This window comes from Monodelphis domestica, chromosome 3, assembly GCF_027887165.1.
Source record: "Monodelphis domestica isolate mMonDom1 chromosome 3, mMonDom1.pri, whole genome shotgun sequence".
Classification (NCBI taxonomy): Eukaryota; Metazoa; Chordata; class Mammalia; order Didelphimorphia; family Didelphidae; genus Monodelphis; species Monodelphis domestica.
Window position 1 is genome coordinate 170,946,044 of NC_077229.1, and position 18,040 is coordinate 170,964,083.

An 18,040-nucleotide genomic window follows, 5' to 3' on the forward strand; every position below is an offset into this window, starting at 1 on the left:
GAGTAAGATCTGTTTTACTTTTTGTTCTCTAATATCAAGACTGATTATTACATTTATTTATAATATTATTATTATTGTAATTACCCATTATATATTATTGTTATAAAAATGAAATATTATCTTAGTTTCCACCATACTGTTTTAGAAAAGATAGTCATTGGATAATAGTGTTATATAATGCTTTACTTGGTGTTAGCAAGTCTTGTGTTTATATTCTGTCTCTGATGCTTACAACTGTGTGACCAGCTAATCACCTCTCTGATCTTCAGAACATTCTCTAAGACTGTAATTTATAAACAGTTTGTGATATTAGTAAGAGAATGAAGTTCCCATAGTAACAAAATCACCAACAGATTACTTGATGAAGGTAAAAAAGATAGTGAAATACAATTTCTTAGAATTTGGTTTTATCATAGAATCCTAGGATTTAGAGCTGGAAAGATGCTTCTTAGGTCATCTTACAGTCATTTTACAGACTAAGAAAATGAGAATCAATTTCCACAGTACGACTTTGCCTTCAATTAGTGATCACCAACTTCTATTGATAGTACACCTCATCAGCAAAATGATTTTGACCATGTACTTCCAATATTTGTATATTTTTATTTATAAATTATATACATATACTATACTAATAATTATGTACATCATAAAACATACACAAAACCAGAAATTTAAAAGTGAATTATAGATGAAATGAGTCATTAAAGAGCCAATAGTGTTTATTGAGTAGGGCCAAATTTGGGGGGAATATTATATTGATGATTATGTGGAGAATGTATTAGAGAGAGAAGAGATAAGAGAAAGTCAAAGTAGTGAGGAGGCTATTGAAATCATAGTAGGAGAGTTGATGAAGTCTTGAAATAAGGTGATGGCACTGTGAGAAAAGAAGATAATTTTCATGTGGTTGAGATGGAAATAATGTTTGCCAACTAATTGTATATATGGTGAGGAGACTTTCTCACATTCATATCATATCCAAGCTCTTGTTTCATATCTCCAGTGTTCCCATTTGGATATTTCAATGTTACCTTAAATTGAGCATATCTAAAACAATCCATCTTTTACACCCAAACCAGCTTCCCTCCCAGTTTCCTATGTTTAATGCCTCAAAGTATAAAATCTTGGAATTATTTAAATTTTTTTTCTCTCCACATACCCAATTTTTCCTTCACAATTTTCTCAAATCCATCCCTCACCCCTTTTCTGTTGCTATCAGCTTAGTTCAGGCCCTTATCATCACACACCTAGACTATTACAATATCCTTATTTAGAAATTTACTTGGTTTCTTTGTGTCCAGTCTTTTGCTGTTAACACAGATCTGTTTTGCATACTACACCAGGTAAGTACTCCCAAAACATTGATTGGACTATATATCACCCCCTTGATCAGAAAATTACATTTTTAGATGAGATGGTGGAATTGAAAGATTCAAAGAGAATTAAGTTTTCTCTGAGGGTTTATTCTGTACAGTGCCAAGATTTCCATTTACTTATCTTTTGTTTTCTTTTGTGAGCTTTCCATCTTAGTATTAACACCAAGTGTCCATTCCAAGACAGAAGAATGGTAAGGGCTGAGCAATGTGGCCCAGGGCCACACAGCTAAGATAAATCTGAACCCTGATTTAAACCCAGGACCTCTCATCTCTAGGCCTGGCTCTCAATTTACTAAACCACCTAGCTGCCCCTTTTATATATATACTTTTTAAAGAAAAAAGAACACAGGGAAACAGTAAAGAGAAGAAAAGTTTTCTGAAAAAAATATATAAGAAAATAATAAACCAAAACAGAAAAAAATGAAGAACTAGTGCTAAAGAACCCCTGAATTATTTAATATTTCTAAAGCATCAAGAGTTATGCAACTAAAAAAAAAAGAGTTATGCAACTAAAGAAATTAACAACTCACTAATATTCCAAGGGACCTCTTTTAATAGATGAATGACACAGAAATTAAACAAGTAAATTTAAGAAAATTACATAATTATTAACTTGAGCAGAAGGAAATTTCTTAGTGTTTTTTTAAGTATGGGTTAATAACAAAAAAATAATTTTAAGAAAGTATCTATTCCCTTCCTAAATAGAATGTCTAAGGAAAGCAACTTTAACAATTGTTAACACTAAATGTAAATATACTAAAATCTTTAGTAGGATGAAAAAGTCACAGAATAGTTATAATCTAATAATATTGTTTATCCAAAAAATACATTTAATCTAAAAATGTTTGAATAGATTAGAAATTAAAAAGTAGACTAACATTTATCATGAATTATGAAAAGTAGAAATGACACTAATACTATCAAAGTTGAATTTAAACCAGAAGACATTAGAAGAGATAAAGCCGAGGATATTACATAATGCTAAATGGTTACATTTAAAACAGTATATTAGTTTCATGTGCAGTATGGATAAACATATATATCTACACATGCAATGCTTGATTTTGCCATAAAATAATTTTTAAAAACCTTCTAGTCTTATGCCATATAACATAATAATTCTTAATTTTATCAGATATTATAATATATTTTTAGAACCACTCCAAAAAAACTTGAAAGAAAAGGGAATATTAAATTTTTCTTAAATAGGAAAAAGAACATTTTAAAGTTTAAAAAAGATGCAATTACTAGAGATGATTAGTATGTTTGATTATGCAAAAATAAAGGAATTTTTCCATAAAAAAATTATCTCAAAAGAAAAGTATTGGTGAAAAAATATTTGTAGTAAATAATAATACTGGTAAAAGGCTTGTATTCAGAATCCATGATAAATACTCCTCAGTGAAACAGTGATTAAAGAGAGATGATTTGGGGGGGGGGAGAAACACTTAAGAAGCTGTAAAGATTAAAATTTAGGGGAGATGGGGAGACTGAGGCAGGTAGAAATTAGTTTCTCTCTGCAAGGAGTATTATATTTTTTAGAGGTTTATTAAAAGTTAAAGATTAAAGAATATACAAGTAAGAAACATGTGCCTAGGCCAGAGGCCTAGACAAAATAATCTCACATCACGCAAGAGACCGCCTGCTCCAAAACGGAAGTCCAAAAAAAGCCAAGCCCCTCAAAAGCCTTTGAATCAGCTTAAATACCTTCTCGATCTCAGCCCAGGTGAGATTACAAGGCATTCTGGGGAAGTGGAGCAAAGGCTCATGGGGATTGTAGTCCTGTATTCGAGTCTATTTTTTACATTCCCCCGTTGATCATTTGCAAAAAAATTAATTTTTTTCCAAAGGATCATGAAAACATAATCAATTTAAAGATTACAATAATTTGAGGATAAGAGAAAGAAAAGAATAAAACCAATAATTACTGGACGTATTGACAGAAAGCCGTTAGGGGGCAGTCCCCTTTGGCATAAAAGTATACATACAAATAAATGTTCAATCAACCACACCCAAAGTTCAATTTTGTGCAACTTGTGGTCTGGAGGCTTCTTCATGGTGGCTTCTCCAACAGTTCAGTTCTGGATTCAGAGAGATAGCATCTTCTTTACCTAAAATTCTTCTCAAAAGGAATTTAAACTTTGCAATTTAAATAATGATTTTTTTTTTTACAAAGCCAAGTGAAAAGTCATTCAAGTTGCCTAATCAGAGAAGTGAAAATTGAGACAATATCAGGATACCACCTAATTCCAACTAAAATAGCAAAAATCCCATAAAATTAAACTAAGTTTGTGGAAAAAGCCCCTATATACATTAGTTACTAATGGCTTTGCATACTGGTGCAAATATTTGGAAAGCAATATGTTAGTACATTATGTGAGTCACAAAACTGATAATATTTTTGATCCAGTGATTCCATTACTGAAATTATATACCTGAAAACATTAAAAATGAAAAAGACCTACTTGTACAAAAATATTCATAATTTTTTGTAGTAGCAAAGAATGAAAAACAACCTATGTGTCTAACAGAAAATGTATACATAAATCTAAATTTTAAATGTAATGAATTTTTTTCATTCCTGTGATTCCACTGACATACACAACTAAAACACTTCCTTACCGTTAGATTCACAGTTATCTCTAACTTACAGTCATATTAGAATTTTTAGGATCATTGAGGTTTTTTTAGTTTTTAGTTTTTACCTATGATTATTACAACCAATAATATGAATCAGAGGCAGGACAAAAGCCAGAACAATTGTATTCTGCATCAGGTGAATCTAAAAAAGTGTGAGTTGCAGATATTCCATCTGACAAAGTAAAAATAAACATTAACATTTGAAAAATAAATGGGATTCCAAATGGGAAAATGTATTATGGTGAAAAGAACCATAGATAAAAACCAATATCAATTAAACTTATGTGCTCCAAATACTTTAGCATCCAAGCTTATAACAGAAATATTAGCATAAGTTATAAGACATCAACAGTAACAGGGAAGTGACAGAAGCTGTCAGTGCCTCTCACTCAGTTTTAGATAAATCTAACTTTTCCAGGGTCATGTAGCTAGTAAGGGTTGAGGTCAGACTTGAACTCAAGTTTTCCTAACTCCATGCCTAGTGCTTTATCCACTGTACCACCTAACTGCCCTTTTTCTTTAAAAATACCATTTGTTATAGGAAATAGCTCTAAGCAGAATGAGAGGGAACCTGGGTTAAATTATAGCAATGCCAAAAAAAAACCCAAAGTGATAGAATCTATTTTTTTATTTAAATTTTTTTTAAAACAGAAAGCATAGAAATAAGTGTCTTTCCTTAATAGTATAAGTAGCTAAATGCCTGGGATGCAAAGAAGGCAAAAAATCACCCCTGTTCTCAAGGAGCTCACAGTCCAATGGAGGAAATGGCTTGGAAATAATTTTGTACTAACACGATATGTAGAGAATAAACTATAAATGATCAATAGAGGAAAGATCCTAGAGTTATTTGTTTCCATTAATGATTATGTTTATAATAAAAACCATTTAAAAGAAACTTCTAGTAGTTCCTCACTACCTGGAGAATAGAGTGTAAATTCCTTAGCCTGACTTAGTGCTTCCATAATTTGAACCGAGAAAGGTTTCTTATTTACCAGTTCTCCTCTATGTAATCTCACCACTCATGCCAAACTGAACAATTGTTTCGTGAATAAACTTCTTATTTCCCTACCTCCTTGACTTTGACCTTACGGTAGCCTCTGCTTTGTCCTGTCTTTCTCCTTCTGCATATCCAGATTTTACTTCTTCTTAAAGTCCCAGCTCTAATCCCATCTTTCTACTCTGAGCTCCTAAGATCCTCTCACAGCCACAGATTTGTTGTCTCCACCACTTATTAAGCACTTACCTCGTAGTATTATTTTTCTTTTTGTTCTAGGTTAACTTTTTCCTTAACTAGATTACCAGTACTATAACTTTTTTATATATGATACCATCCTTATATCCTTCATGGTTCTAAGGATAATACCTTTCATATATAATAGGTCCTCAAAATCAATTATTTAACTTGTTTTGTTGGGTTCCTTATCTCATTTTTATTCTAGTTCAAAGTGCTTGACATTAAGAAGCAAAGTTATTCGTTTAACATCTTTTACTGACATTTCTGAGTGTCTGAAGCCTCAGTTAGAAAGAAGATCCACCTATACTGAAGAATTTCCTGTAAGTACTCTGAATAATGGGCAGGTACAGGATTCTATAATGCCATGATTCTTTACTTAATAACATAAAGGATCAGAGTATCTCTGGTTTTTTGAAAATGTTTGTTAAAAGTAATATATACTTTTCCTTTTATAAAATATTTCTCTACATTTTCTTCTTGAAATGAAAATATCATATTTATTGCACTTTAGTACAAACGTTGATAAATCCAGATCAGCACAGAGTACCAAAGTACCAACAAAGTTGGCATTTTTATATATTAACTATTATTTCCTTGAACTAGCTGTGTTTTCTGTTATTTCAGTGTGGCACTTAAAACAAAATCTTTTTATTCTAAGATAGAAGAGAGTGGTGAGGGCTAGGCAATAGGGGTCAAGTGACTTGCCCAGGGTCACACAGCTAGGAAGTATGTGAGGTCAAATTGGAACCCAGGACCTCCCATCTCTGGGCCTGGCTTTCAATCCACTGTGAGCCACCTAGCTGCCCCATCCCAGTGTGGCACTTTAAATACAAGACTTTATGAAATTTTGGAGATAAATATAAAAATAGCATAACATTTGAAAACATCCTTTGGGAATTTATTTTCCAAAAGGTAAAGACATTTTATTTCAAGATTAGTACTCTGTAATTTACGGGAATCTAATGTCCTTGTTCTGTGTGTCATTCTCATATTCCATAGGTGTGTCATGCTCTTTTATAAAAGCTTCACGGGCTTGGTATAGACTAAAAGTGTAGGTATAATCTTGTGCAGTTATTATTTTTGGAAATTTCCTCTCATTAGGACCATTCTACTTTTATTGAATCTATTACTATTTTGTTTATGATGCTGATAGGATTTACTAAAGCAGGGAGAGATAACAAGAGCCTTACTTAAATCATCATGTTATACATCCCAGATGGCAAAGACGATGTTGAGATTTTGTGAAGCAGACAACAAAGTTTTGCATTCTTCTTAGATCTCTTTATTATGAGTGCCGGACATGCACATCAGCTCAGAGAAGGAAGGAAGCAGAGCCAGTTATTTCATGTTTCTAGGGTGACATAAGGATCGCCAGTTTCGTTGGCAGAGAAATGCATAAGCAAAGTTTTTATGAGGGCTTACATGACCATGTGGCTGCAGGCCACAGCCTAGTGTGGAACTCTTAAGAGAGTCTCCTCAGGCCAATTAATAGTTCTGAACATGGTTTCTTTATTACCTTCTCATGGCCATAATAGCAGCACCTCAAGGCAAAAAGAATAGTAATTCTGCAGGCCACCAACAGAAATTTGGAAGACTTCCTAGGAAAAAAAAAATACATCATGGTACCTGAAATGCAAATACTTACGGTTCGACATGAAGTTTGCAATCATATTGTTTAACAATAAAGGCTGCTGCCATTGTTAGTGTGAGCTACGTACTAACTATATCGGTTACTATAAATGGTACAAAAATAAAGTAAAATGGGGGCTAGAGAAAAATGACAGTTTAGTGCATCTGCTGAAATCCTATTGATCTATATATACCTCCCTTCTAAGAAAACTGGAACTAATGTTTTCAGAGGCAACTAAGCAAAGTAGAGGATAGAAAACTGGACTTGGCATAAGAAAAACCTGTGTGTAAATCCTGATCCAGATGCTGTCTAGTTGAGGAAACTTATCAGTAAAGGGGAAAATAATAGTACCTACCTCTCAGGATGGTTGTAAGGATCAGCCCTTTGCTTTGCAAATCATACAGTGCTATATAATCTCTAAATATTATTATTGGGTAGATAATAGACTTATGCTTTGTTGTATAGGTTAAAAAATCTGCACCTCAGGATGCCTTGTTTGGATCTGATATGCAAAATTTGCTGCAATCTTTGTTTGTGGAAAATAGAGCTGGATACTTCTTCACCAAGTTCTGTGAACAGTCAGGGAATGAGGTAGAAAATGACCATATATTTTACTTTTGAGGATTGAACCATAATTCATTCCATGTGTAAAGTTGGGAGAAAAGGGGGAGGCGGGATCTCATCAGGGAAGTTGTCTTTGGTGTCAAAACCTCTCTCTGTTGTAGGAAGTTCTGTAATATTACTTGGCTAAAATTCAAAAATATATGTTATAATTTTTCATTGTCTGATGTTTCTTACATCAAAAGCATAACAAATAACTAAAATGTATTTAGGGGACTGACTTGCAATTATGTAACTAATTGCCAGTAGAAACTTTTAGTTGCTAGAAATTTTAGAATATTGGTCTGATGTTACTTGCACTTAAATTTTCTGAGATTTTACCTTAAACAATGGCTTCTTGACAGTTTTATACCTTTTCAGGATAGTAAGTAGTTTTAGTAGTATAATTTATATTCAAATCATTGAATTTTACATGTCCTATAATTATAATAAATTCTTTTAAATATTAACTCAAATTTACAAAAAATAATTACAAGCTTCAAGTTTATCTTTTGCCCCAAAACTTTTCATGAAATATAATTTTGCCTAAGTGAAAAGCATTTAACTGCCTAAATTGTTAGAATAGAATTCGGTTTCAACATGATGTAACCTGACACATAAAGTATTAAAATACATTTAGTTTTTTACTTTATTACATAAAAATGTGGTTGTTCTTCAAATGTTAATTAGGATTTTTACTATTTTAATGGCCAATTTGTACAAGAAGGATACATTTTACAAAGAAAACATTCCAGTGGATATTTTGTCCTATTGCCATTATCTGATAAAAGATTAAAACCATCTTAAATTGAATCTGATTTATGATAACCTCAAAGATATAAACAATTATTTGCATTGGAAATTAGAGCTTTTTAGAGACCTAATAATTGGGTGGTAATGTTTTATGTACTTTTTGCATCTATAGATTTGGAAGAACAGTACATACTTTTGGTTTGACCTGCAGAATTATCATCAACTATTCTACCAAGAAACACTTCAGCCTTTTAAAGTATGCAAGCAGGCACAAGTAAGTCGAAAATAATATTTGTTCAGGATCCTGAAAATGGAAATATCTGCCCAACTTCATTAATGAGAAATCTAGGAGTATAAGCATAAATTCAGTACTTAAATTGTTGTGATGAGATTATTTAAATAACAGTCTATTGTCCTATAACTGGATGTGCTGTTTCTTAATTTTATCTTTTTTTTTTTGGTATGTTTTATATTCTCTGATGCCAATCAGTTGACCTTCTCTCATCTGTTCCACTTTTCTAATTCATTCCACTTTTCTCTAAATTACATTTTTTTTCTAACTATGTGACCATGATGCAGGCTAAAACAGGCTTCTTTTAAGGAATCATTAATAAGATTAGTGGTGAACTTTATTGAGTTTGTAGAAGAAACTAATTGCTGGGATTTCTTGGTCTGTTGACATAAAAAGGAAGGTGATTACTATTTCCTGATATGTTAATAATTTTGCCTACATGCAAAACTGACATTGATATAATATGGATCAGAGACTTTTAAAAAAAATGTCTTATGGATAACTCAGAGACTTGAGGGGAGATGAGATGGTGAACAAGGCATGCTCCAGAAAAAAAGAGAGAGAAACGTGTCTTTTTTTTTTTTAAACCCTTACCTTCTGTCTTAGAGTCAATACTGTGTATTGGTTCCAAGGCAGAAGAGTGGTGAGGGCTAGGCAATGGGGGTTAAGTGACTTGCCCAGGGTCACACAGCTAGGAAGTATCTAAGGACATATTTGAACCTAGGACTTCCTATCTCTAGGGATGGCTCTCAATCCACTGAGCCACCCGGCTGCCCCCACATGTCTCCTTTTCAAACAAAAAGGGAGACAAATTATGACTAGAATAAATTATGCTTGTCTTTATGCCATTTTATGTTCCTTCATAGGGTTTTTAAACCTAGAATATTATTCATCGGTTCTATATGCCAACTGATAGCCTAAGTAATTTTGTATATTCAGTAATAGCCCCATTCACAGGAGGCTCTCCATGAAAATTGAGCTAAAGAGGAGGGATAGCATTTGTCATAATGTTACTCAATTTTTGTAGAGATTTCCACCAACCTAGTGTTGGCCTTAAACAACTATACTTTGTAAACTAACTGACAACCCACCATATGTGTTTCCCACCATAAGATTAAGGGAGATGGCCTTAACTTCAAGAACTTGAAACAGTGGTTTTTATCATAAAATTGATCCCTCGTTTGGTAGGAGAGCTTCCTGATATCACATAGCTTCTATTTTTTTTGCTTGCCAGGCTTTAACATGTAATTCTCTGCTTCCTTTCTTTTCCTTACTAACTCTTTAATCTTTCTGCCTTTGTATCATTTGCTGTTACCAGCCTCTTTTTTTTTAATTAAAAAACTTTATTGAGATCTTTTCTTTTTACATTTTGTTCATTTTTTAATAAATCTTTCCCTCATCCTTCACCTAGCAAGCTATCCCTTGTAAAAGAGAAAAAGGAAAGGATTTAAAAAAAAGAAAAAAAAACAGTTTAGCAAAACTAATCAATCTGTCTCTTGAGTCTGACAGTATATATATATTTATGTTCAGCTCCCATAGCAGTCCCAACCATGCAAATAAGTGTATTTTTCCATCCCTTCTTCAAGGTTCTTGTAGTAAAAGGAGTACCATTCACATATCATTTGGGTAAAGGACAGTGGAGAAGCTTTTTTGTTATTATATTTATTTCATATAATAAGTATAAACATATAAATAATATATAAATATAAATAATATAAATATGAAAAATATAAACATATTACATTTATTATAACAAGCAATGGAAGGAGGGATCATTTCATTGATGACATTCCTCCATCAACCACTGGAGCTCAGAACACAATTGCCTACCTGTGTATAGTGTAGAATGCAGAAAAATGGAATAGAGTCAGTTTAGGGCTGCAGTTAACAATGGAGGCTAGGTATTTGCTTACTAATCAATTGTTAACCTCAAGGGAAATAGAGCAAAACAAACTGGTTTTTCTCTGTCTTTGACACAGCACAGGAACTAGGGAAGAGTTGTGGGTTAGATGTAATTGCTCATTTTACACTGAAACGAAGGCTAGTTTAAAGATGGAGTAGGCACTCCTGATAGGATAGGGAAGAGAACAGTAGGATAGCTCTTTTTTTCCTCCTCAATACATTAATCTGTAAGTATTAAGTAACTTCTCTTTCCCAAATGGTGTTCTAGAGGCTGGGGATACAAAGATAAAAGCAAATATTGCTTCTGCCCTCATGAATCCTACAGTATATCCACTAAGATAAGATAAGATAAGTAATTTGGGGGGGATGGCACTAGCAATGGGAGGATCAGTCAAGATCACATGTAGAGGAGTGCACTTGCACAGAGCCTTGAAGGATCCTTGGGATTCTAAGAGATGGAAGGGTAATGTAGCTCAGTTGAGGGAGGCTGGGCAACCAATTCAGAGATACACAGGTGGGACATGGAACACCATGACCAGGAACAGCAAGAAGGTCAGTTTACTTGAACTTCTCTGAAGCTTTCCCAGCTTTCCCAGCTTTATTTAGTAATATCTATCACCATCAGCTCTGATTTAGCCCTCTAGATCCTCTGAACATGAGGTAGGCAGAACAGCTGGATAATGTTCCCAGCTTTGGGATGACACTAAATCTTAAAAGTTTGGATTTGGACTATAATATTGCTGAGAATTTTCATTTTGGAGTTTATTTCAGGAAGTAATTAGTGAATTTCTCTAAACTTTACCCTCTGGTTCTAAAATCTGGTCAGTTTTCTTTCATGATTTCTTTGATGTTTTTCAGGTTGTCCAATGATTCTAAATTTCTTCTTGATCTATTTTCTAGGTCAATTGATTTTCCTATGAGATAGTTCATATTCACTACCTTTTTAAATCTTGACTTTAAAAAATTATTTTTCAATATCTCATGGAATCATTAATTTCCATTTGACCAGTTCTAATTTTCAAGGAGTTCCTTTCTTCAGTAAAGTTTTTTATTTCTTATACCAAGCTATTAATTCTCCTTTCATAACTTTTTAGTATCCTTTTCATTTATTTTTCCATTTTTTCCCTTACTACTCATTTAGTTATTTAAATCATTTTTTGGCCTTTTGAAAAAAAATCTTTAATTTTCCTAGGAATTCTTAAAGGGATTGTATTCCATCTGCCTCCCTTCCCACACTTGAGGCTTTAATTTTAGATGTTTTCAAGTCATTGTCTTCTTCTGAGTTTGTGTCTTTACTTCTGTGTCACTATAGTAAGTCTTTACAGATTTTTTAAAAATTTGCTCATTCTTCCAGTATTTCTTTTTCTTAATAAAAAAAAAAATTCCCATGGTTACATGATTCATGTTCTTGCCCTCCCTTCTTCCTCCCCCCTCCCAGGGTTGACAAGCAATTCCACTGGATCATACATATATTATCCCAGTGTACTTCTTGATTAAAGACTTTATGTTAGTGTTGGGTTATTTGCACTTCTGGATGTGATGTCTGACCTTCATTTCTGTCCTTTTACATTCTGATGCCTTTGCTTTCACAGCTCAATCAGATCTGATCTGAGTTCTGCAAGCTTCTGACATAGATTTGGGGCTTTGGGCTCCTATATAATTGACTGAACTCACTCTCTGTTAGTCCACTGCGAGGTTCTGCAGATTCAGAGTGACTGAGCTGTTGGCTCCCCTTTGGTCTGAGACTCTTGCCCTAGTTGTTCCTCTTTAGGCGTGTGTGCGGGGCTAAAAGTTAGAACTGAGTTGTCAATCTGCTCCTGGGCTCAGAGCTACACAGTTAATTCTAGAACTTGTTCCTTGCTCAGTATGCAGCTAGAGCCCTACTCATGACCATTCTTCTCTGCCCTGAACTGTGATTCAGAACTGGGCATAAGGCATCAGAGCTGGCAGATGGTACTCATTCTTGCACCCAGCACTAGGTTAAGCATCTCTTGGAAGATCTTTATCCCCCAGGGCCTGCTGCTCTGGTGCTCTGACTTGGCTGCCTTTCCATTCCTGGGTGCTGAAAGGCCCCCTCCTCTACTGCTACCACTGCCACCAAGCCCACACCCCACTCCTAGCAAGCCTCTACAGACCTGTCTGTCTCCCTAAGCTGCCTTGGACTGGAAAAATTACTCACTATGACTTATTCTTGCCTTTCCCAGTCAAAATTTGACCTGGCACATTTTCTAGGTTGTTGTGGCGATTGTTTTTATCACTCCACCATCTTCCCCTGAAATCTTTCCATAGATCATAAGCCCCAATTTCAGAACCTTTGCTTTAATGGATTCTACTGATCTATTGGAATTCAGTATTCTACACTTGGGTCTTGGACCCTACGACAGTTAAGTGGTGCATTTGATAAGAGTACCAGGCTTGGAATCAAGATATGAATTTTAAAATGGCCTTAGACATTAGCTCTTTGACTCTGGGCAAATCAGTTAATCCTGTTTGCTTCAGTTTCCTTATCTCTAGATGATCTAGAGAAGGAAATGGCAAACCATTCTAGTCTCTCTGCCAAGAAAACTCCAAATGAAATCATGAAGAGCTTTAGACACAACTAGGGGGAAGTTGGGTAGCTCAATGGATAGAGAGCCAGCCCTAGAGATAGGAAGTCCTAGGTTCAAATATGTCTTTAGATACTTCCAAGCTGTGTGACCCTGGGCAAGTCACTTAACCCCCATTGCCTAGCCCTTACCACTCTTCTGCCTTGGAACCAATACACAGTATTGACTCTTAAGATGGAAAGTAGGGTTTAAAATAAAAAGAGTTAAACACAACTAAAAATGAATAAACAACAACAAATCTTGGGCCTTACATTTTGCTTCAGGAACAGAATCTCGAAGATCCTGTTTTTACAGTGGTTGTTTGTTACCTATCATTTTTTCATTTCAATTCAAACTTTGGACATGTGCCTATCTGTGCAAGTACAAGAAATGAAATAGTCTCTGCCTTTAAGGAGATTACATTCTATTGGAAGATGCACCATCACACTGTAATTCCAGGATAATTGGTAGTTCAAAAGAGCACTGACAAATAGGGTAATCGAGGAAAGGTTTCAGCAGGAGGTTGTACTTGAGCTGATCCTTGAAGGATTCTATAAGTCAGAGAGGTGAGGAAGAGGCCTATTTGAAGCATGTAGAATGTCCTTGGTGAAGGCATGAAGATGAGTACTGTTTATGAATAGCTGATGGGCCATTTGGATTGAAATATAAAGTGTGTGAAGGGAAAAATACCGAGGAAGATCGATTGCCTAAGAATGTAGCTTTAATGGGAAGCTGACAAGTGGTGGGGAGCCACTGAAGATTTTTAATTCAAAGCATGTCACAATCAGACCTTTTCCTTAGAAGTATTATTTTGTTGCTTTCCATCTCTGGGAAGCAAGAGGGAAGTGAAGGAGAAAATTTGGATCTTAACATTTCAGAAAATGAGTGTTGAAAATTATTACATATGATTGGGGAAATGAAGTTTTGTTTTGTTTTTAAAGGATTAATTTGGTACTTTTGTAGAGAATGGATTGAGAGGGAGAGAAAATGGAATCTGAGAAACCAATTAGTTGGCTATTTCAGTAGTTTGAAGTGAGGGATGACAAGGGCCAGAAAGTAAGAAGGAAGCCTTGTGATATGATATAAAGGAGGATGATGGATGTAAGAGATGTAGAGGTAGAATCAAAAAGAATCTGGTAAAATGATTGACTAGGAGAGGAGAGGCAGAGAGAAGGAGGATGCTGGAGTTCTCTATCTTGGTTCTTGGAAAGATACCGTCCCAGCAGAAACAGAGTGAAGCTTAGGGGATGGATTTAGGTGGAAAAGTAATTATTTCAATTTTGCCCATTAAGGATAGCAGATAAGATTAGCAATGAATAACAAATACAGCTGATTAAGTAATCCAGTTTATAAAAATACATTGAAATTCATATCAACTTCATATTTAGCATTACCATTCTGAAATAGAATGTGGCCTAGTAAAAAAATTCTGTTGTCACACTACAGGCCTCAGATTTACTCACTATATAGCTTCAGTCAGATCATCTAGTTCAGTCAAAACCTAGGCGTCTCCATAATCCTCAGCTTCCCCATCCATACAACATTTATATTTGTTCTACCAATATCACTGGTGTGTTCGAGTAAATTGCTTTAGAAATGAGAGTAGTCATGTTAGACACTGGAATCACTGATTCTATACTGATATGGCCCAAGTCCCTTAACTAAACTGAATGGGACTGATTAAATGGAACATTTAATTTCATCCTTTGGTTTTCAATTCAGGAGAGATGTCCAGACCTTATTTATGCCTAGTTCATACATCTGATACAATACAGTTAAATTCTCACCAGAAGAAGGTATTAGAGCTAAGTGAGATATTGTGTGATTCACTGATTGATTCAATAGGCACCAACATCTACACTAAGATAAATAAGTAAATATTCATGGTCCCTGCCCTTAGAGAATTTAAAATGTAGTAGGGCATACTCCAACCAATTTTATCCCAAAATTCCAATATATCTATGCCAGGTTTAACAAATCCCCAGGGAAGATATTTTCAGATAATATTCATCATCATAAGTATATAAAAGTTCACTATACTTTAAATGTGTATCTTTCCTTTTCCTTTTCCTTCATGAAGCAAAGTTTTAGCGTTACCTTTTACTTAAATAATTTTGGGCTCATCAGTATTGACTGGCTTTCCTCCTTATGCTTTTCACTTTCATGACATTTACTACCTCATATCTTCAATCAGAAATAATAATAATATAAATTCATATGTCTTAGCTATTCAGTCTATTTGTTCTTTTGAGCTTTTCTTTTTATTTCTTCTTGAACCTCAGACAATCTACCTTCCCCATATTCATAAAGTTTACTGAGTCTTATTTTTAATTCTCTCCAACATGATTCAAGCTTAATTTTCTTTCCATCTTATTGGTGTTCTTTTGGATTCTCTTTTGTACTCTGTTCTGCATTTCCCAGGCGTTTTGGTTTAGTTGTCATCACCTTGCCTTTTTTATGCAATTCCATTTTGTACTGATTCTCTGTCGTAGTTTCCACACCCTGCCCCCCCCCATATCAAGATGTTGCAATTCTTAGATTCCATCTTTTAGATTATTAATTGGAAAATTGGAGGACATTTTCATGAAAATTTGCTTGTGGAAAGCCCCATCTGTAATTTATTCCCTTTCGGCATCGTTCCTTAGTCATGTCTTTGAGCTCTTAGAGGAAGATGAGAGGTCATTAAAAATCATCATTTTTTCCTGCTTTGTAGGGGAAAAAAGTTGGATTATTTAAATATTCTTGTTATTTTCTTTTACTGACTTATGTTGCTTTAATAGTAATGTAATCTTGTTAGGGGCTATAAAAGTTAGATATTTGTCAATTTTTTGGTATATATTTTTGTCATCTCTTAGAAAATCTTTCACCTAGATATTGTAATCCGATTTACACTTTCCATTTTGATGAGCAATTTGGGCATAATTTTACCTAGAATTGTAATTTACAAACTGTCTAGAGCAGGATTTTTAGTTAAGTGTGTGAACTTTTTCAAAAGACATTTTGATAACTATTTCAATAGAATTTATTTCCTTTGTAACCTTATGTATTTTATTTTATGGATTTAAAGTCCTCATTCTGAGAAAGGGTCATAAATTTCACATACTAAAAAAGAGGTGACACCAAAAAAAAGAGATATAACTATTGGTATTGAGGAGGGTTATCATTTAAGATCACAGATCACTTTCAAATATATCAATCAACTTAACTGTCGTTTTTATATTTCTTCTGCTGTCTTTGAATTTATGACATTTTTCACATAACTTGTCTCTGTCACTGAGTATAGATCAATTAAGACTGATTTATGTGTCCCTATGCAAACTTCATTCTAATTTTTACTTCCATTTTCCCAGAAAAACAAATGAGCAAATTTCTTTTCGGTAAAATACTTAGTACAGCTAATTTGTTTGCTTAACTGAGCAATGTTTAAATCTAACATTTTAAATTAAAAAAACTTAAATTCATAAACTTAAATTATTTTTAGATACATCATTTCTGTTATTCCAGATATAAATCAAATCATTTCAAAGAAGCTTTCTTTTATCCTTTTCCCCTTTATATATTAGGGCATGTTTTCTCTGAAAAGAGTTTTCAATCAGATGCCGAAAAGCTGAATTTTTCAGTTAAATTGCCATTGTAATTGCTAAGGCATGCAATCTGGGGCATGCAATCTATTATACACTTTGTAGTAAAAGTTGGTATACTATGAATGGACTTTGCCTCATCAAGTATTGTAATTGCCAGCAGGGTCCTACTCTTTTGCCTCCTCTAATGTGAGGACTTCCTGGGTAACACCTTCAGGCGCCTCCCCAGCGAGCCCCAAAGGGAAGGAAGTTCCTTTTACAAGGGTCCAGCCATTCCCAGACAAATCCGATCCACCGAGCCCTGTGCCGCAGTTGGCTCCACTCAGGATGATGGCTCTAGCTGTTGGGCTGCTCGGGCAGTCGCTTATTGTGAAGGTAGATTTCCCTAGGGCAGGGGAGCCACCTCCCCCTCCGCCTCCGCCTCCTCTCCCCCTTCCCCTCTTCCTCCCAGGAATGATCCCAGGCCCGAGACCTGCCATCGGCTCTTTAGGCTTTTCTGCTCCGAGGAGGTAGCTGGGCCCTGGGAGGCCCTTAGCCACAAAGGAGCAGTTCCTGATGGCGCTGCCGGGGGAGATTCAGACTTGGGTACGAGAACAGCATCCAGAGAGCCCGTGAGGAGCTAGTAGTCCCAGTCGAGGACCTGAGAGAGAGCCCAAGAAAGAGACAACAGGAGCGGCGCAGCACGAGGCGGATGGCCCAAGAGGAGGGAATACAGAACCCTTGCCTGGGACCGGGAGCAGCCGGATCCGAGATCTAAAAAGAATCCCCAGCTGGGACCAAAGAGAGGCTCTCCTGCTTCCCGGGTTTGTGCACTCTGCAGGGAAGAGCCCCTGCATCCATCTCTGCTGGCAGCTGCCAGTGACCCCGGAGGGCCGGGCCATGTATCTCTCCCACGACTGGGGCCGGTCCTGGAGCGGAGAGAGCGCCATAGGGCTGTGCTGCAGGAGAATTGCGGTTACACGGTTAGGCCAGGGAAGCTTGTTTTTCTTTTGGTTTAAAACTTCTGAGGTCTGACTACAAGACCGGGGTCTTGCTGTTTCGAGAGATGTCATTCTTATGGATTCTCTTTTTTCTTCCCGCCTTCATCCCCGTGTCTATGGTTCAATAAACATTTAATGGATACACTAAAAAACCTGTTGTTTTGAAAGGAAAGTATAAGTTTTTGCTTTGGAAAAAAAGAGGAGGAGAAGCAGTGGCTTAAGGGGAAGAGCAGTGTGGCTTAAAAACCTCTTAAGTCTAAGCATTGCAGTTTAGGTCTCCTTTAAAAAATTTTTTTTTAATTCATCAGCACTTAAATTTTTTTTTCTTCTTCCCACTTCATGCAAACACTGAAAAAAGTAAAGAGAAACAAAACTTTTGTAAAAAAAAAAATGAGCATAGTCAAACAAAACAGACTTCCACATTGACCATGTCCAAAAATCTGTCTGTATATTAGTCTGTCTCTTCA

General features: G+C 35.2%; 1 protein-coding gene across 8 annotated transcripts in view; it reads left to right on the forward strand.

The window, feature by feature from the left end:
- RGS22 (regulator of G protein signaling 22) overlaps window positions 1-18,040 on the forward strand; it is a 179,188-nt gene that overhangs the window by 94,636 nt on the left and 66,512 nt on the right. For 7 of the 8 annotated variants that reach the window (XR_008917546.1, XR_008917547.1, XR_008917549.1 and 4 more), the window contains 3 exons: window positions 5,456-5,570; window positions 7,346-7,471; window positions 8,406-8,507. Coding sequence is in view for 2 of the 8 variants with exons in the window: in XM_056823271.1 (XP_056679249.1) it covers window positions 5,456-5,570; window positions 7,346-7,471; window positions 8,406-8,507 (343 nt within the window). In the remaining 6 variants the exon portion in view is untranslated. The remainder of the gene's footprint in view (window positions 1-5,455; window positions 5,571-7,345; window positions 7,472-8,405; window positions 8,508-18,040) is intronic. The other variant, XR_008917550.1, reaches the window with a different exon arrangement.